General features: G+C 32.0%; 2 protein-coding genes across 2 annotated transcripts; both read left to right on the plus strand.

Annotated features, from left to right (window-relative positions):
- The first annotated feature begins 9,593 nt into the window (after nt 1–9,593).
- Nucleotides 9,594–13,442, plus strand: NADK3 (NAD(H) kinase 3). Its single transcript, XM_020351365.3, has 5 exons — nt 9,594–9,801; nt 10,782–11,027; nt 11,163–11,243; nt 12,325–12,476; nt 12,587–13,442. The coding sequence occupies exons 1-5, from the start codon at nt 9,727–9,729 to the stop codon at nt 12,945–12,947; spliced, it is 915 nt and encodes a 304-aa protein (XP_020206954.1). The 5' UTR covers nt 9,594–9,726; the 3' UTR covers nt 12,948–13,442.
- A 3,635-nt stretch (nt 13,443–17,077) lies between these two features.
- LZF1 (light-regulated zinc finger protein 1) lies at nt 17,078–20,499 on the plus strand. The gene is made up of 3 exons (XM_020351364.3): nt 17,078–17,506; nt 18,769–19,188; nt 19,852–20,499. Exons 1-3 carry the CDS (start codon nt 17,324–17,326, stop codon nt 20,128–20,130), a joined length of 882 nt encoding a protein of 293 aa, XP_020206953.1. The 5' UTR covers nt 17,078–17,323; the 3' UTR covers nt 20,131–20,499.
- Nucleotides 20,500–21,138: the final 639 nt, after the last annotated feature.

Below are 21,138 nucleotides of genomic sequence, written 5' to 3' on the forward strand. Positions count from 1 at the left end.
ATAAACAAAGAAAATGTCAACTATGGTGACGTTTTTAGTTCATATACGTTGCCCCCTTCCTTCTTAAATAATGTGAAAGTGAAAGTTAAAGAGTAGACTAACAGAGAAGGAGAAACGAAGAGAAGGAGAAGGTGTGAACGAACTGAAGCTAACGAAAAACGAAGAGAAGGAAGAAAAGAGGTAATTTTAACTGTTTTGAAAGCTTTGGACGTTGTTATTTTGTGCAGGTTTTTGGTAGTCAATGATTCTGGAACGGCCCGTTCTGAAACCAGAATGGGACGTTCTGAACCAGTTAGTGTGTGTTAAATTTGTAACCGAAACGGCCGTTCTGGGAGCAGAACGGCCCGTTGTGGTTTCAACCATTTTATTGCCATTTTTTTGTGTTATATAATTTAAATTATTCGAAATTAAGTGTAATAATTTATGTTTGTGTGATTTTAATTATATAATATTGATGTGCCAACAATATCAACAACAATATATAATTCTATCATACTCATATGACTTTGCTGTTGAAAATTATCAAACATGCATGCAACATCTTCATCGTCACCAATTTCTACAGCTAGATAAAAAACAGGATTCACACAATGCAAATATCTGCAAGTAATGCTGGAAACAATTTGGTTATGATGCAATTTCAACTTCACATGAATTTTTTTCTTCAAAGATTCAAAATCCAATCCACGATTTACACGAATTGTTTTCGTGTCACCTGTAAAAATACAACCTTGCTCGTTGTTAATTCTACTACCATTATAATATAATAAGCAAATGAAAGACATTTTCAAAATTAAAATAAAAATATGCAAAATCAATATACGAATATGATGATAATAAAGAGAAGAGTAGCAGAACTATAATAACATCAGAAGACTTATAGAATGCATAATGGTCGAAGCTAGCAACTCATTCATCTATATATAACAAAATTTCTGAATGATAAACGTTATCTCTGATGACGTTTTCATGGTCAACGAAACAGTCCCTGCTGGTTCAGAGAGAGGCACATTAGGTTCAGATAGGTTCAGAGAGGGAAACTGAAAACGTCAGTACCAGTGACGTTTTCAGTTGAGTCAAAAAATTACACTGAAAACGTCAGGGGTATTGACGTTTTCAGTTGTTTTTGAAAAACAACTGAAAACATCAATACCCCTGACGTTTTCAGTGTAATTTTTTGCCCAACTGAAAACGTCACTACCGGTGACGTTTTTAGTTGTTTTTTCCCACGTGAACAGTGTAGTGAACAGTACAAACTCGCCACTCACGTCGACGCTTTCTTCATCCTACGTGTCCAAAATTATTTATTTTGGTAAATAGTTTTTTTATTAATTTATTTTAGAAATTTTGTTTTTTTTTTTTATTTATTCTGGTTCTTAAGCCCCATCGTGCTTTAATTGTCATTCAATTTTTTAATTTATAAAAAAGAATTGTCATCCAGCTTCATATTAAACGACACTGAAAAAATATTTTGAAATAAAAAAGTTGTACTAAATAACACATCATATTCATTCTCTAAGTTTGATGTATAAAAAAAAACTACACTTAATAAAATTTATATTTGATACATGAAAAAATAAAATAAAAAACTACACTACATAATATTACTATATTTCGTCCCTCTAAAACTAAATTATATATTTAATATTATAAGATATACAATTTTTCATCTTTAATTGTCTTGAAACACAAACCACACTAATTAATACAAAAAAAATACTATTTAAATTATTCTTTCATAGATATTTTGGTAAAATAAATTATTTTAGAACACGTTCAGTAGAAGATAATTTTTTTTTTACATTTAAAAATTAAAATTTATAAAAATTATAAATTTTAGAAATCATTATTCTTAAGAATAATTAAAGTCTATTTGATTATTCATGAGATTTCTAGAAATATTCATACAAAATTTTCAAGAATTAAATATTTTTATGTTGAACATGATTCCATGCAGATTTGCTCTTTCCAAGAATTGGTTCAAAAGCTTCTTGTGACTCTCCATATCTTTAGAAAACAAGAGGATATCATCAATGTAGATGATAGCATTATCTAGGAGAGGTTCGAATATCTTTGTCATTGCCCTTTGGAATAATGAAGGTGCTACCTTCAAGCCGAAGGGTAAGACAGTCCACTGGTACTGTGCATTGGGTATGCAAAAAGCTGTCTTGTGTCTTTTGCTGGGTTCAATTTCTAACTGTCAGAATCCAGATTTGAGATCAAATTTGGAGAAGATGTTGGATTCTTTTAGCAAAATAGGCAAGGAAGATGTCTTTGGAAGAGGAAACTTATCATCCCTCAAGAAATGATTGAGGGGTTTGTAGTCAATGATTAATCTCTTTTTTCCTCTAAGTCTTTCTGATCTTTTTTCTACATAAAAAGCTTAGCATGCCCACAATAGAATTTTTTTCCTTCCATTTCTTCGATGAAGACTGCACCCCAGTAATGATCACTTGCATCAGCCTGGATGATTCTCTTCCCATTTCCTGGGATTTTTAATGCAGGAAGATTCTGTGCGATCTTTTTTATCTCTTGGACAACCTGTGTTTGTTCTGGTCCCCATGGAGGGGAGTCCTTTTTCAGCATCTGTGAGAGAGGACTGGTATATCTAGCAACTTTGGGAATAAAATCTCGAATGTAATTTAGGATCCCTAGAAATTGTTGAATCTGCTTGACAGTTAGATTTTCTTCAGGAAAGTTGAATAACTCTTTGGCAATATGGGGTTGAGGCTGATAAGTCCCTTGAGAGAACTTCATCCCCAAGAAGTTAATTTCCTGTTGGGATAATTGTATCTTCTTTTCTTATATGAAGGTAAATGAGTTATAAGTCTCTAAGACTCCCGGCCATAGTGGTATTAGAGCCTAACTCGTTTACTGAGGATAATACTATTATAGAGGAAAGAGTGAGTAGAAAAGAGACTTTATTACCATGGAAAATCCTATCCTTACTCAGTCTAACCCAGAAACTCAACCCGCTTTTCTAAATACCTCTTTATCTTTACCCAATCATGTCTCCAGAACCTTAGCCCCAAAAATAGAAAACCTGGTTGAATATTCTTACATCCCTGAAGACGCTCAGATTTCTGAGAGCGCCGCTCCCCTTTTGAGCCCGTATAATATATTCAAACGAAAAAGATCTACTCTAAGATTTATTTCTCAACTGTTCAGAACCAAACGACCTCATGAGAAAGAATACGTTTAATCTTCCAAGATGGAACAGTGTTCTTTGATGGCCACCTCTGAGGAACAATATGACACTATTGAAATTCCCAGAGAACTTATCAGACACTGGAGAACTGATGGCTATACCCATCTTCACTATGGAGCCATCAGATTGATGCTCACACTCCATGGAAGACGTGAACTTCCTATCTCTACAAGGATTTCCTTGCTAGACACCAGCTACCTCCATTATGAAAATGCGGTGATAGGCATAGTCTTGACCACACTTCATGCTAGAAGTGTCGTACTAACATTATTTCCCAATTATAATATTAGTTTAAGAGACCCCACCGTGCCTGACCAACTAAAAGTTCAAGTCCAGATCACTGGAGCAGCTCAGATCGTCGATGTTGTTTGTGTCACCCTTCATTACCAGATCATCTACAGGCTATAGACTCATGCAGTCAACTTGGCCTTACCCAGCAGTAATTCCAGTGCTCTGTTTGTCCTGGCAAATCAGGCAGAAGAAAGTCCTTCAATAGTCCAAGTTCCTAGGAATATTTCTAGAGAACAATTGAAGGAACTCATTCCTTTGCAATGGGTGACTAACTATGAAAATCTCCACAAACACCACGAAAAACCCATACAGATAGACCAGACAACTTTTCAAAGATCTACTGATGGAACAGTCAGAACGATCTTCCAACGACCAGAGAAGCCCTCAGGTCCAATTTTCCAAAACATGATGTTGGAACCCTTTGTCAAAGAAGGAAGAATTCCCATCTACTCAGTTCATGCAGATGAAAACATAGTCTATACTGACTGAATCAACGGTCATTTCATCTAGGATGTGAACCCAGATATGTGTGATCCTGAGTGTGACTGTTGGATGCATTCAGGAGATACCAGTGAAGAAGAAGAAAATGAATCAGACAGTGATGATGAAGGTTGGAATACCTAAACCCACACCATGTTTCATGTTTTCAGAATCACAAAGAGATATAGATTTTCCTCCATTGGAAAGAAAAATAGATCCCAATACCAGGTACTCTACCAAACCTACCATCATTCCATAAAAAATTGGTACTGACAGGAAACCGAAAGTACTTAGCCAAGCAGAAGAAGTTTTAAACTGGCATACAGAAAATGCCCAAGCACAGAACTCCCTGCTAAGAAAAATTGATGACAAAGTCACCAAGATGTCAAGCAGTATCCAAAAGACAGAGGATAAGCTGGACTACCTCTTCTAAAAAATGAAGACTTATTATCAGAAGATAATCGCTGACATCTCTAGATTAGAGAATGAAATGAGGCACACCCCTTTTAGAGCAGCAGCAGATGCAAAGGATCGAGAAATTAAGAGCCTTAAAGCTCAACTCTTCCAACTAGAAGAACAAATTGAACAAAAGAAAAAGGCCTCACAGCCTCAACCCATCTTTGTTGATCCTTATGCCTTTTTACACCCTCCTGCACCAGTATCTCATTCTTTATTTCAGACACCATCAATTTCATGGTCTAAACCTGAAAGACCACATTTCAACATTCCTACTGCTTCTGCTAACTGGCAATGGCATAGGACAGAATCCAGTTCAAAGAAAGTTTCCAAATCTACAGAAGACGCTCCAAAGTCTTCCCATTCAACCCCAACTTTATCTCCAAAAAGACATGACTCGGGAAAAAGCCACTATTTTCAGGATTCTCAAGATCCTTACTCTCAGATGCCCATCAGCCAAAATTTTGGCTTTGGCAGACAAGATGAACAAGTTACTATTTCAGAATCATCTGAAAGCTCCAAATCCGATGATAATTTTCTCAATGATTCATCTTTACAAAAATATATTTTATTAAAATAATATTAAATATTTTTTTTTACTCAAATCTTATTATAAATATAACATTAAATTATTTTAAAAAATTAAATATTTATGCTTAAACTAATTATGGGGTGTGAAATGAACAAACAAGGGTGAGAATAACAGTTCCCGTAATGCATAAGCTTACGGTAAATCTCAAATATGGGCTTCCAAGGGTCCATCTTTTTCACCTCAATATAAGTTCTTATTTGGACATGAATGCTTACCAATATTATTGACAAATCGATAGCATAATAACATCGAAGTGCAATTTTCGATTAATTCGTTTCAAGTTTTTGTGAAAATTTTTAAGAAAACCTTTTATTTTTATTTTTTTTATTTTACAGAAATGATTACTAATTTTTGCTTTTAATTGGTTCCTAAACATAGGATATATCATTACTCTTTAATATGCTTTATACATTTCTTTCCTTTGTGTATTATTCCTTTTTTCTGACATTATTAGAAACTCTTAATCATTTATAAGTTATAACATTGTCATAAAAGTCGAACAACATTATTTGCACATTATCTTTTTTTTTATATTTTTTTATGTCATTCTTACATTAACATAGAGAAACATATATTTGATCGGACCCAAACCTTTTTTTTCTAAAGAAAGGTAGTATAATAAAAAGATTTGAAAAAGAAAAATGAGTGCAAGAGTGATGTTCCACAAAAGTGTGTGCAGTGTATACTATTTCAAATGCTCTATTCTATTGTCCTCCTGTTGGTATACCCATTTAGTACCATAAGGCCTTTTGGATAATTTTGACATGGGCCTACCTGCTACAATAATCCTTTGGTATGGAGCAGGAAGTACTAAAAAAATGTACTCAGGGAGCATAATAGATTCTTGTGGGCAAGACAGACATGATGCATAAAGTGTGTTTGAATAGTTATTCATAATATTTGGGATCCACTCAAATGGAGAAACATGAGTGTGGATAGATTAAAATATACATACATTTGCTGTGGGCAAACTAAAAATAATATATGCACTTTTTTTTTTTTTTAATCTTATTAAATATGAAAAACTAATATTTAGAATGTGAGATTAAACACATTATATATATAGCGGAAAGACTTACTTGCTCAAAGAGAAATAGTAATTCATGGTTGATTTATTTTACACAACAACTTATTATTAAGATTGAATTTTAATAATTTATCTGTTAAATTATTGTTTTTTAATAAATCTATCAAATTTACCCATTTTTACAAAGTTTAAAAATTATATGATACGTCATTTATATATATATATATATATATATATATATATATATATATATATTCAAATAAACTTATAATATACTTTTATGGACATATGATTGGACCTTTGAAATTCACTAAAGAATATTAGTATTTTTTATATTAGCTTACTTAATTTGAATTCTGTTCAATTACCTTTATATTAGAAGGGTTTCACTAACCATAAGAAAGTGTTATTTATTGTCACTTCTAATTTACACAATATTCTCTATGTCAATGCTATTAAAATATGTAAACTATTGTTCACAAGTAATCTTTACAATATTTTTTACAACAAGCCTGTTCCAACTTAACATAGGAAGTAAAGATAGATGTTTTGTAAAGATAACTCTCAGTGAGAGGGTATATAAGTTGAGGTTATAGTGTAGTAGTTTGCTAAGACAAGGATAAACTTATGGGTTGAAATTAGGATGTGCAAATAATCTGAATTGATACAATCTATTTTGAGGAAAAAAAATTCAAATTAATCGACTTTACAAAATTAGTTTGGTTACTTGCTCCATTTTTACAAAGTGGGTTTTCATTTTTTTTTAATTTGATCCATATATGAGTATAAAGTGAATAATTGTACTGCATTAATCCAATTTTAAAAAATTCAACCTATATTTTTAAAAAATCAAATTGATTCACTTTATAAAAAAAAGAATCAATTAATCAATTTATTTTTATAAAATAGATTAGTTTGGTTCAATTTGAATTTTTAAAAAATCTAATTTATAAATAGAGTTAATCACCTATACACTGTCAGTGTAAAGTTTTTTTTACACTGACAACCAATCATATCTTTTAATAGTGCCATGTCATTTGCTTATTTAATCAAATGAAAATAAAATAAAATAATTTAAAAAATATGATTGGTTACCAGTGTAAAAAACTTTACACTGACAGTGTATGAATGATTAACTCTTATAAATAATCCTAACTAAAACACTATTTATCTCATAGATGATAACTTTGAACTTCAATACAAGATTGAAGATGGATTAAAACAACAAAGTTTTGACATAGTTAAGTGTGTATGGTTCTCTCCTTAAACTATTCAATGAGTCTTGTATTAAAAACTTCTTAAGATGTGTCCATTGTGAGATAGGGAGCCCTTAATTAGTTTATTCTGACTCATCTTTAATGCCTGATATGTTCTTTAAGTTTTCGAATGAGTTCTTTGTTTTTTTTAAGAGAACAAAAACATTTTTCATAGGACACACAAGTTTTAGACTTACTAAATGTTTGGATGAAAGATATAAGTCCAAACATGTTAAACATTACACGAACTTTTCATAAAATGGTGCATTATTTGGACAATCATTTTTCTTAGTTTGTTTTAATGTGTAGACTAAGAATGATTTAGATAACTCAATACACAAATCTTCTTGTTCTCTCTTTGGATGCATATATCCCTGCACATGCTCATAAACCATTGGTCTATCAAAATTTATATTAGTTTTGTGATCATCAAAATGTTGGATAATTGTGTGTTTTAAAAATGTCTTTGGTTTAACAATATTAGTATTATTAGAGGTAATGATGATGACAATAACAATGATATTTATGATGACAATGTTAGTATTAGCGATATTAATGATAATGATGACAATAATGATGATAGTAGACGATAATGGTGGCACAAGTGACATTAGTGGTAGTGCTCGTAGTGGTTCTAGTGACAGTCTTAATATTGGTGGTGATTGTAGCATAAAACACTATTGTCAAATGTAGCAAAGAGAGTTTATTTTTTAAACTAAAAACCAAATTCACAATTTTTTTTTTGAAAATGAATGTAAAATTGCTATAAAAAATGAATATAGAAGTTTAAAACTGTGTTAAAAATTATTTTAGTTGTATTTTAGCCAAATGTGTTTAATTTTTAAAATTATATTTATAAACTAAAAAAAACTCATAACTACCTTAAAAGAGGTTTAAAGTTGTTCTTAACTAGGTGAGTAGTCTATTTTTGTGTGGGAAGTGGGGAAATACTAGGTGAGTAGTCTATTTTTGTATGGGAAGTGGGGAAATACTATGAGCACTTAGCATATTATTTGTATTATCACTTTGTAATGATAAATAGTAACACATGAAATTACTATAACCACTTAACTCATAAGTCATATTATCTTTCTATGATGAACGATAACACTTTAAAATAATATGAATACTTAATTTATATAGCAAATTATATCTTTGTTAAGATGAACGATAATTCTTCAAAGAACTCATGATGAATATTCAAAAAAAATGCTTAAATAAACATCGATGACTAAAAGTAAGGAAAAGTTTAAAAGTACCTTCTTTAATCTTTCAAAATTCACATCAATTTCTCATGAATTATTTATCATTAGTACTTATTAGCCTGACTTGGTAAACTTTACTAATCTACAACTTAACACAAATTATATCACAATCAAGAACTACTAATATAATAATTTTCACTAAGTAAACTAGTTATTCACAACTAAAGAGAAAAAAGTCAATCTCTTATGGTGTTGAGAGAAACAATCATAAAACTTTTAAATGAACTTCAAAGAATTACAAATAATGATTTTTTTTAGGGATGAGGAATATTCTTTTTAACTTAAAGCAGCTTCTACATATTGAGAGAAACAATCACAAAACTTTTAAATGAATTTCAAAGAACTACAGATTTTTTTTAGGGTTGAGGAATGCTCTTTTCAACTTAAAGCACCTTCTACATGCTTGTGTGCCTTATGAGTACAAGGAGTTTTAATGAGTTTTGAAACAATGAAAAGGTACATGAAGAATGAGAAGAAAATGATAAAAATGGAGTGACAAAGGGGAATATTTATACTTTATAACTTCTATAAGAATTTTATATACAATAATAAATATTTTATTGTACAATTTTATTTTCATAATATAATAAATTATCAAAAATAAAACTTAAGTCTTTATATATTTCTTAAAATCTTTCTCAACCATTAAGTCAATTCTAAATCTTATTCTTCACTTTACACGTATAATTATAAGTTCAAATCTCAAAATTTTAAAAGATATAACTAAAAGATAAATATGTGAGCATTAAATATATCATATAAATTTAATAAATTTAACTGCATTCGGTCTCAAAAAATAATTGGTTCTAACCTTCACTCTAATTTAAACTTTTAATTATAAAAATATAAAAAAAAATCGAAGGATAATTTTTTTTCAAAAGATTGACTGATAAACCAAATTACAAATTTAAAAATATAAAAATTAAAATTAAATCACTAAAAAACTGAGGGATAAAAACCACTCAAACACTTCAATAATAGAAATTGAAGAACAAAATTGAAATAAAGTTTTATTTATTTATTTTTATTTTGTAAGAAAAAAAAAACCCATTTTGCATAACCAACAAGTAAAGGTTGGTTGATTGATTTGTTCGCGACTTTGCGTGCACCTGCAATTGCAAGTTGCGAGCATTCTGAGAGAGCAAAAGCAAATGATGATGAAGAGACTGTTACTGCTGCTAAAACCCTTAAGCGTGTCTTCACCACCTTCCCACATCCACCCTCAGGTAATGCCTTCTTCTCAGCATTGCCTGCACCAACCATGTGCCCTTAACGTGCTCGGTTACCACTTCATGTGATTGTTTTGCTTGCGTTTTTGGGTATTCTTCTGGGTGCCACGGTTGAAAGGGTTTGGTTCCGCACTTTCCCGTGTGCACATATGCTGCTTGATGAAATGTCAATGTGGGTGGGGGGGTTTGTTTGGCTGTGCTGGGTTGGAATCTAAAATGGGTCGGTGGGAAGTCACAAGATCAAACATTTTTTGTGTCTTTCCAGCTGCATTGCTGTTTCCCTCCTGCCCACCTTCATTTCAAGCTGCAAAAGCTTCAGTTTAGTGCTCGATGCTTGATTATATGTGCTTGTTTATGTTGGTAAAAGATGGGGTTGTAATTGGTTACAAATGAACCAAGTGTTTAAAAAATGGTTGACAACCGTGATTTTGGCTGCAGTGTGGAGGCTTTTGGAGTGACCGTGGCCGCAATTGCGGCCGTATCAATCGCATTTGTCTGCAATTTCCCCCAAGACCAAGGATTGCGTTGAAACCGTGACGGCAATTTAAAACCTTTAAATGAACTAAAACCATGAAAATAACTGTTTTTGTTTGTGAGGTTGTGCATGTGAAGGATTTCAGGTGATAGCATGCTCTCAGCAGAATGATTAATATAACTAATAATAACTAGCCATATGTGAATGACCATATATTGATTATATAACTAGCCATGTATGAATGGCTGAGATTAACTCCTCTCAATTGTCATGTGTGTGTGTATTTATGTGTATATGAAGAAAAGGATAACATACTGCTAAGCTGATTTTCTGTTTTGATTCCTGTGGAAGTATCCAGGAATTTGACCTTTATATGATATGATTCTTGCTTAATAAGGGATGCTTCCAGGGTTGTGGGCTTGCGTTTTTTCTTGGATATTATGCATACTTGTAGTTCTATCTAGTGTAGTTTGAAATTTGAATTCTGTTGGAAAAATTTCAGATCATACAGTTCTTGGAGAATAGGCAGAAGGTGCATCATGATGCAATTAACTTTTGTCAAGCTATTCTGCAAAAAAAGTCAGTTGAATGGAAAGCTGTTCTGCGTAACAATTTGTCACATCCCATCAATGATGTGGACCTTGTTGTTACAGTTGGTGGTGATGGAACTCTTCTTCAGGCTGGCCATTTAATGGATGACAAAATTCCTGTTCTTGGTTTGAATTCTGACCCTACACAGATTGATGAGGTATATATACATGTAGTTTTGCTTTTAATATTGATATATTAGCTTCAGATTTCAGATACATAGCATTTTGGATTATGCCAATAAAGAACCAATCTGACCTGGCAGCCGGTTTTGGTCATATTTCATTTTCTTTAGGTGGAAGAGTTCAGCAGTGAGTTTGATGCTACCAGAAGCACAGGCCATCTTTGTGCTGCAACTTTTGAAAACTTTGAACAAGTAAGATTAGCTCTTCTCTACCTATGGAGGGTATATTAGCATAATCATTTTTTCTTTCTTGCAACTCCTTGAGGTGTGGCGGCAAGCATGGGTAGAATGAAAGTTTGAATATGCAGTAACCTGAAATGTTCAAACTTGATGTCACTATTGTTAATTTATCATAATGATGGGCCGGTAATTACTCTTGTCCTGTGAAACCAATTTAATCATTATATTGTTACTTACCTGTCAAAGCCAGTTTAGCATGAAATAGAGATAGGGCTGATTTGAGGTTCAGAGTCTATCTCTAATCAACGATGGATTGATGGGAATTAGAAAAGCCTACATTGATGTGTATCTAACATCCATTTCCTTCCTTTTAAATACTGTTTTGGCCACTCAACTTTGGTGCAGGCTTCAATTTTGTTATAAAACTTACAATTTGATACCAATCTAGTCCATAATAAGTTGACGAGCTTCAAGGCTGCTGCACAATTGCAGATATTTTGTGAAGGGGAATCTATTCATAAAATAAAAATTTACCCTAAAATTGTCTATACAGAAGTTTATGCGAGTTGGAAAATAGTATAGTCCTTTTATACTAATTCAAAATTTTACCTTAGTTTCTTATGATTTTATGTCAGTTTATTACTTAATATATTATATAATGTTAAAAATATATATTTAATTTTCACTTATTTCAGTTGTGGAATCAGCCTCTTGTAAATGCAAGGTAAGGCTGCCTACAATAGACCCATAATCAGTCTGACCCTTCCTTAGACCCTGCCATTGCCGGAGCTTTGAAGCACTAGGTTTGACTAATTCGACAACTGGTTTGGTTTCTCTAATATTGGTCATCGCTTGCTTTCATATTTGTGTCACTGGGAAATAAATTATTTCCTTAACGAATGGCTCCACTTTAACATCAGATAGAAGGTTTCCTGTAATCCTTAGTGCTTCAATCCAAATCATTTAACACGATCTTTTTTCTCTTGGTCATTTCCATCATTAAACCTTGAACAACTGTAAACACGATCATTTTAGTTGGCTATCTGCTTTCGGTATAATATTTTTTCTATCTAGTTTGTAAAATCCTTTTCAGGTTTTAGATGGTACACTTGAAGGTCAAATTGTTCCTTCCGAGCTAACAAGAACCATGATATCTGTTAATGGGCTGCACTTATCAACTTTTGCTCTCAATGATGTCTTAATTGCACATCCATGTCCTGCTTCACTTTCCAGGTTCTCCTTCAGGTAAGAGCTTCCCTATGAAAAATTAAAACTCTTAAACCATACAGTTTACTATTTTCATCTCAGAGCATTAGTTCCCTGTAAAGAAGCCAACTAAGCATGTATTTTTGCAGAATCAAAGAGGGTGAACAACCATGTTCCCCTCTAATTAACTGCCGATCAAGTGGTCTAAGAGTTTCAACCGCTGCTGGTTCAACTGCTGCAATGCATTCAGCAGGTGGATTTCCAATGCCCATTTTATCTCAGGATCTCCAGTACATGGTAAGGGAGCCCATTTCACCTGGGGCAGTCTCAGACTTTATGCATGGATTGATCAAGCGTGACCAGACAATAGTTGCCACGTGGACTTGCAGAAAAGGTGTGATATATATTGATGGTTCTCATATCAATTATACCATCCAAGATGGGGATACCATTGAGATATCTTCCAAAGCACCAGTTCTGAAAGTTATCTTGCCTCATCAGTTGTTATAGTTAGAGATGTCATGTAAATTTCACCGTACATCGATGTTGGCGAAGGGTTAGTGTGTTCAATGAAAAATATAGGCCACGTGAGCTGAAATGTCTATAGGCTTGCAATGTTCCATTCCTTCTTAAGGGTTGAGCACTTGAGCTACAAATGCAGTTCAGAGTATCATGCATTAATATCCAGGCCCTAAGTTTGAAGGTGTCCTGACTTAAAAATTGAAGAGGATAAAGTTTCCAGTTTAAGTATCACTCATAAGCTCCAAGGGGGAATTATTTTCGTAATGGAGAATCTTGTGATTCACAGATAGCCAGGGCATTTTGCTACTTAGTGCATCTCTTCTTTTATCCTTTATAGTGGACAAGAGCTTTGTTATACCCCTTTTATTAAAGTTAAAAACAGGCCCATCTTGAACATGTATTTTGGTTCTAATAACTAGCTGTAAAGAATGATCTTGCAATTGATATACAGTAACACGACCAAATATGCCAGTCCCCTGTCAATTTTAGTTATAGTTCCTATAATATAATAATTTTATCCATTTTTTAGTGTTCACATTTAAAAAAATGATGTGATTTTAGTTCTTCATGTTTTTATTCCTTAATAAGTAAGATCACATCATTTGTTAGAATTGGGAGTAGTCATGAATAATTTTTTTAGAAACTAAAACAAATAATCGTGATATTTTCAAGAATAAAAAATATTTAACCTTGTATTTTATGATATGATAGATTACTGGGTGTATCTCCAATGTTTACATAAACTCTTGTACCTTATTAATGAAATGACTGTTCAGCTAACTATTCATTGATTCTTATCATAGACAGCTTGAAAATTGTGGTAAAACTATGTATTAAGCCTAAATATGTTGCCATCAGTTATAATTGTGATTTTTTGTTATTTAATTATTAATTTATTACATACAATGCACATTGCATGGCATCACTCTATTGCCATAATGGATGTAGAAATGAGTTAGAGAAAACCAACCGAGCCATTATGATCTGTGGGCCTATGATAAATGAATGAGACTACTACTAGGCCGAGATAAATGGGTCTATGCTTGAGGCCATAATTAGGCATAGCCATAGGCAATTTTAAGGCCTAGATTTTATGAAAAAAAAAGAGGCCTAGTTTAAGTTTGACCAAGACCAGGTGATCGTAAAGATAGTAGCTTGATCACAATGCCTAAAACCATTCTTTTGTGTTCCTTTTATCTAAAAATCTTTTCCCCTCCCCCTCTTATTTTCCTCTCTCTCTTTGTTTTTTTGTATTTCAATTCAATTTTCTAATTTGTGATAAAATAAAATTTGATTAAAAAAAACATGTCAATAGCACTCATCTTTTTCAAGAAACATTGGATTTAACTATTTATGTGGTACAAAATAAGTTTATCCCGATTTAACTATCAGAAACATTGATTTTTCTCTATCAATGTAACAAAATATCCCACTTTTGCTCCAATCCTCTCCACCCATTGAGATCCAAGTTTTGAACTACAATTTTTTTTCCCTCCCTTTCGCCTAAAACCATGGTGTATCTCTTCTTGTGCTACAAAATATCCACTCATGCCAGAACTAATTTCCGTCCCCCTCTTTCTTTTGCCTCAACCATGGGGCCTCACTTCACGTTTTGCAAACTCCCCAAAACTCCATTCCATCCTCATAGGGTACAACGGGACATGACACAACCCTTCACCTTCTCATTTTGTTTACATAAATGAAAGCATTTCCCATAATTAGTGGATGTGTACCCTCCACCGGTGAGCAAAAATATAAAGCTAGAAAGTCCTCAGATAGAAAAAAGGAAAAAATATCCAAAACTAAAGTTTACTATCTAATATCTTATTAATCCAAAATAGTTGAAAATACTTTTGTTTCTCACAATAACTGTAGTTTAAAATGTATAGCCAACCTTGGCCAGCCATTCTTCAGAAATTCCTTTTGTAAATCTTTCTGTATGAACATTTGTGAATATCAATAAAATATCCATTTGTTTCTTTTCTTTCTTGACCTTGTGATTATGCCTTTAAAATTGATGTTTCTAAAAATTGTACGAAACTCTTAATAATCGGTCAATAAAAGAAAATTGGAGGGGTTCCTGTAAAATCCATAATCTCCTGCATAAAGGCTCACAAAAATACTCCCTCGCGTCAATGACAGAAAGTTCATATCACTTTATACTTGTATATCAATCTAACGGTTGGATTTACAAAATTCACATTTAATATAAAATTATTGAGCAGTGTAATACTTAGTAAAAGTTATACGGTATTATTATAATCCCTATATATATATATATATATATATATATATATATAATTCTATATTCTTAATAAATGCATTTATTTTAATTGATAATTGATGAGAGACAAATTAAAAAAATATAATTAATACTGCATTAAAGAGTGAGAATATCATTCTGAATCAATTTTCAAACACTAAAACCGGTTAATTTGACACGGAGAGAGTAGCAATATGATCAAGGTTTAAATTTTATCAAAGCTTTCGACGCAACCAAAAACAATTCATGTAAGATAGCTGCAAAAAAGCAATTTAATGCTTAGGTCAATAAGTCTCAATAGAGTAACAACATATATTAATTGTGAGCATATGCTAAAGTAAAATAAAAAATGCTTATTAAAAATGTTAATTAATATCATTTAATTATACTAATTTCGTTTAAAAAAACTTTTCTCCTATACTATTATTCATTGAAATATGATATTCCCTTTGTTTCATATAAGTGTTATCCTAAATTATTTTTCACATATCAAGAAAAATAAATAAATATGTAAAAAAGAATAATAAATTTTCAAAATTAACATTATATACACTTTTTTGGCTGGAAACATTGTAACACAATAACAACTTTCTCAATAAAATTATGAGGGCTATATATGTAAAAATATCATTAATACTATATTAAAAAATTAACATGATATTTATTTAAATTTTTTTTCAAACACAACACTTATCACATGTATAAGGAGTATTCAAAAAATTATTAAAATAAAAATTCAATTAAATGAAAGATGTTTTATAATTAGTTTCATTAAATAGTGTGAAATTAATTAAGATTTACTTATATTTTCAATTAATATACCATCTTTTTTCTTTTTGTATTTGAAACTAAAAGAAAATAATGTTTGTAAAAAAATAATTTCATTATTTGATATATGACAAGAGCCATTATATCTATACTTCTGTACAATACTAGTAGGGTTAGCCTAGTGATTGAGTGGAGAGAGGTTAGTAATTAGAAGCATGAGGACTTAAGTTTAATCTTCATTGAGACCATCTTTATAATCTTTCCTATCTTTATTATAAAAAAAAAACTATACTTCTATACTAAAAGAGATATTCTTTTTTATATCTATTTTTCTTTTAAACATTTTTATTTTCAATAAATCTTCTCTCCCATAATTCACCCACTATTAGTTTTTTTTTCTTCTTAAAAGATAATTTTATTTTTAAATAAAATATTGAGAGACAAAATTTCTTTTCTGTCTGAGACAAGTGTACGCTAATTTTCCTATTCCAAACATTACCGAATGAATTTCTGGAATCTTTTATGATTGATTGTATATTTCTCTTTATGTTTGTGAAGAGAAAGTTAATGTAATCACTCATTCACTTGTAATTGCAGCTACTAATCATACTAATCCCAAGTTTTGTCATCTGATTTCTTATTGTATTTATCATTTAATTATTATTGATTTTTGTTTTTTTACAATTTATCAGTTAACTATTAATGAAATGGTTCGAGTTTGTTTCTGTCCAAAAAAAAATAAATTAACAGATGTAACATTCATATTGTTGATAAAAAATAAAAATAAAAAAACACATTGGCATTGTTACATGAACCTGCTCAATATTTAAGGCTGAAGAGCATCACACGGATTGACATATCCTCAAACCGTAACAAAACAATATCCAAAAAAAATACTTGAGAAAATAAAATAAATAAAAAATCCAAGATTTTTGTTCTTTTTAAGATTTCGATTTCTTACAGTAGTAACATTGCTGAAGCCAGCACAGGCGGTCTCCTCTGCCACGACACTACCCGTTTTCTGCCACGTGTACATGAACTTCGTGGCCGCAAAAAATATCCTTCATTTTTTTCTTTCTTTCTTTCTTTCTTTCACTCCACTTCTTAAACCCTGCACCTCTGCTTCTTGTTGCCCCAAACCTCTTCTTCTCTTTCATTTTTTTTCTCTCTCCAATCCAAGTGGGGTTCTCCGATTCCCCTTAATTTGATTATTTTCTGTAGAATAGAGGGTATAGTTTGAGACCCTTTTGGGGAGTGAGGTGTTTTGTGAGGGGAAGGAAGCAACTTTTGGTGTGGGAGAGGAGAAACTGGAATTGGGTTTGTGGTAGAAAGGATGAAGATTCAGTGCAGCGTGTGTGAGGCTGCGGAGGCCAAGGTTCTGTGCTGTGCTGATGAGGCTGCTCTGTGTTGGGAGTGTGATGAGAAGGTTCATGCGGCTAACAAGCTCGCCAGCAAGCACCAGAGGGTGCCTCTTTCCACCTCTTCCTCTCATATGCCCAAATGTGACATTTGTCAGGTGTGTTGCTTTTTTGGATTTTACTTTGTGCTTGTTTGGTGGATTTTCTGTTCTTTGGAATCAATTGGATGTGCTTAATGTATGGGAAAGAGGGTGTTGTTGGGGTTGGTCAAACGGCTGTATTTGATGCTGTTGAGATTTTTAGGAGGATTGGAATGACTTGTTTTGCGGATTTTCTACTCAGTATATGAGGTGGTGGTTATGTTTGTTCTTTAGTCTTTGGTGGGATTACAAAGAAGTTAAATGATTGATATCATCTGCAGCAATAGGGGTTTAATGCTTGTGAGGTTTAGTGATAAGTGCATGCTTCCAGCTTTTGTTAATGTTTTCCATATTTGATTGAATTGAATATAAATGGTAGTGTTAAGGGCCTGTTTGGTGGTTAATAAAATAAATACAATAGGCTTTTTTTGTGAGTCGTTTGAACAGGATAAGCTTAACCTGTTTGCTAATCATATTATGTTCATTAGTTTAAAATTCATCTCAAAGAGGAGTTGGTTTAGGAATAAATAGGATAGGATTAAGAAAATTTTGTCATTGTTACACCACAACAGTGATAACTGATCACCATGGCCCCCGCCATGACCATTATTTTAACCGTTGCCTCCATCATTTCTACAACTATTGATCACTGTTACGAGTATTTTGTTGTTACTCATTACTACTGACATCACCTTTACTACGATTATTACCATCACCAGCCACCAAAGAAAGTTGATCACAAAAATGTGTTTATTTTATTGATATTCTACATCTTGAGGATTTACAATAAATTCTGATTTTATAGAAAGATCATTCCTTATATTTAGTTAAGGTCACGAAGGTCTATTTGGTTTGAAAAATGTTCAGTTCTCATTTTACACTTTCACTATTAATCAAAAGAATGCTACCTTTGTTTCCACTTTATTTTTTTATTATAAAATATTTATGTCTGAAACGGTGAACAGCTGTTGTTTTGTAAATATTAGTGAAAACAAGAATTGGAAATAAAAACTATAACATACATGCTTGAAACTGCACTTGAATTCTTGATAAATATTAGTCTTATTAACAATGAAAACTTCTGTGCTCATGTTGATAAGTAATTGTAAGCTATGCCTTTTATTCCTGTGGGTCTAATTTAACCACTGTGCTGTTTTCCAACTCTGTCATTTATTCATGGCATGTTTTATTCTCATTTCTATTGGACTGTGATGTGAATTTAAACTGCTTCTCATTTTGGATCAGCTTGTGATGATGGTAGAGTCTGCTACTCTTTACAGGAAGCATTAGGCTATTTTTTCTGCCTAGAGGACCGTGCTCTGCTCTGCAGAAAATGTGATTTGGCAATACACACTGCAAACGCTTATGTCTCTGGTCATCAGAGGTTTCTTCTAACTGGTGTAAGAGTAGGCCTTGAAGCTACGGAACTTGGTACTTCCTCAACTTCTTTGAAGACAGATTCTGGGGAGAAAATTTCAGACACAAAATCTTCTTCTGTCTCTAGAAAGGTTTCCACAGTGCCTCAGCCATCATCAGATTACAATGAAGTGTTACCCATTGAAGTTGGGGATTTTCCACCAGCTAAGGAATCTTTTGGTGGTGGTTCTACAGCTGGAAATATGTCACAGTGGACGATTGACGAATTTATGGGCCTAAACGATTTCAGTCAGAATTATGATTACATGGAAGGATCATCAAGGGTATGTTCATAATCATAGTTGTTGAAATATACCCTCATAGCGTAGTATCCCCTGATCATTGGTTTTGTATGTTAAAATTATTTAGATTAGATTAGAATATGGAATGGAATTACTGTGCATAATTTACTGATGAGGGTATGTCAACGGCATGTTTTTTCAACATTTAAATTACTTGAGACTTTTTTCCTAGTGACTATTCTTATTCAATTGATTATTTTAAGAATAATGCTATAAATATTAGTCAAATTACTATAGGTATATATCATATACACCTCTATTTTTTTTCCTAAATTAGTATCCATGTTTATTATTTGTGTGTTGACATTTTAACTGTCTATTTGGGTACAAGTTATAAAAGTATGTTTTGAGAGTTTCTCTACAGGAAAATAACTCTTTATTTTTAGTAGAGAAACTCTGAAAATTTCTTCTAAATTTGTAATTAAACAGACTCTAAGCAAACTTTCATCAACTAAAAAAAAAATTCTTTATTTTCAGTAGAGAAACTCTAAAAATTTCTTTGAAACTTGTAAACAAACAAACTCTAAGTAAACTTTCATCAACTTTCCGGTTAGATTGTGCTTTGATAGTTTCATGACTATCTCTGTGGTTGTATGGTTCTGTAATTTTCTTTTTCACCTCTTTCTTTCATCATGAGTATTGCAGGCTGACTGTGGTAAGATTGGGGATTCTGGTTCTCCTGTTTTAAGATCAAGTGAAGAGGAAATGGAGGAAGATGATAACTATTTGGAACGCATTCCAGATTCGTCATGGACAGTTCCTCAAATTCCTTCACCACCTACAGCTTCTGGGTTATACTGGCCAAAAGACCCTCAATTTTCATCTGACAGTGTTCTTTCTGTTCCTGACATATGCTTCCCTCACATGCAACAACCTCAAAATAGAAGAATTTTTTCGAGACACCGGAGCCGGAGGCATCTCTAGTTTGTTTACACTTCTTCTGTAATAACTTGGAGACATTGATTCCTTTGTTTTCTGGTATGATTCTAATTTCTAAGTTCTCTCATGTTGCAGGGAAGTTCCATTTGATTAGTTACATTTACATGTTCCTATTCTTGGATGTCTGTTTCTTCTAGGGAGTAATCTCCAACTCTCTACATGTTATTGGGAATTTTCCTAGTAAAGCAGCAACATATAATGGGAGTGTAGAAGGGTTTTACTATTATGCTTGGTCTTGTAGCATTCTCATTTCTGTTGTAGAATCCTATGTAGATGAATCTGTTGGGTTATAATTGAGATTTGATTCAATATTGGTTTGTTGTATAAGAGTTTTGCTCTTGCACTTGCTTCTAATTCTATGACAACTTGTTTCTTAGAGCGTGTAATTCTCACTATTGAGATGAGTATGTTTAAAAGGATGGAGTTTCTTGAGTAACACTACTATTAATCAAATTTTTTTAATCCATCATAATTAATGATGGCACCGGGCTTTACTATTCCAGCTCCCCAAATCCTCACCACAAGGTCCAACTTTTGTTATTCAATAAATTTTCCTATTAATCAAGCACTTTTTAATCTAAAATTTCATAATTTTATAAGTGTGAAATTTATAGAATTAGACATTTACGAGTGATTTAATAATGGTCTAAAAATTATTCGATGATAGTTTGATAAGTTCACTAACAAGTTTTGATATTATTTTAGTGTTAAGAGTTTAATTTAACAGTACATTATCAGTTTATAAGATAATGATTATTTTTATTTATATAAATTATTATGATTTTATTTTTAATAATTTATATTATATTACAAATTTTACTCATTATAAATTGGATCAGATTAAAAAAAATTGTTACAAAATTATTTTGTGATATTTTTTTTTTCTGGGATAAAATTTGTCTTTTTTTTTTTATGTGTTAAATAATTTGTGGATGACGTCCTAGTTTATACCATAAAAGACTTCTAGAATGATTCTACCATTAAAAAAAACCA

Source organism: Cajanus cajan, chromosome 10, assembly GCF_000230855.2.
Source record: "Cajanus cajan strain Asha chromosome 10, NIPB_CcT2T_4, whole genome shotgun sequence".
Lineage (NCBI taxonomy): Eukaryota > Viridiplantae > Streptophyta > Magnoliopsida > Fabales > Fabaceae > Cajanus > Cajanus cajan.

Excerpts from the sequence above, each read along its gene's own strand:
- NADK3 (XM_020351365.3), top strand. The coding sequence starts at position 9,727 with ATGATGATGAAGAGACTGTTACTGCTGCTAAAACCCTTAAGCGTGTCT. Across the intron at positions 9,802-10,781 it reads CTTCCCACATCCACCCTCAG|ATCATACAGTTCTTGGAGAA; the intron begins GTAATGCCTTCT and ends GAAAAATTTCAG. Across the intron at positions 11,244-12,324 it reads CTTTTGAAAACTTTGAACAA|GTTTTAGATGGTACACTTGA; the intron begins GTAAGATTAGCT and ends AATCCTTTTCAG.
- LZF1 (XM_020351364.3), top strand. The coding sequence starts at position 17,324 with ATGAAGATTCAGTGCAGCGTGTGTGAGGCTGCGGAGGCCAAGGTTCTG. Across the intron at positions 17,507-18,768 it reads CCAAATGTGACATTTGTCAG|GAAGCATTAGGCTATTTTTT; the intron begins GTGTGTTGCTTT and ends TACTCTTTACAG. Across the intron at positions 19,189-19,851 it reads ACATGGAAGGATCATCAAGG|GCTGACTGTGGTAAGATTGG; the intron begins GTATGTTCATAA and ends TGAGTATTGCAG.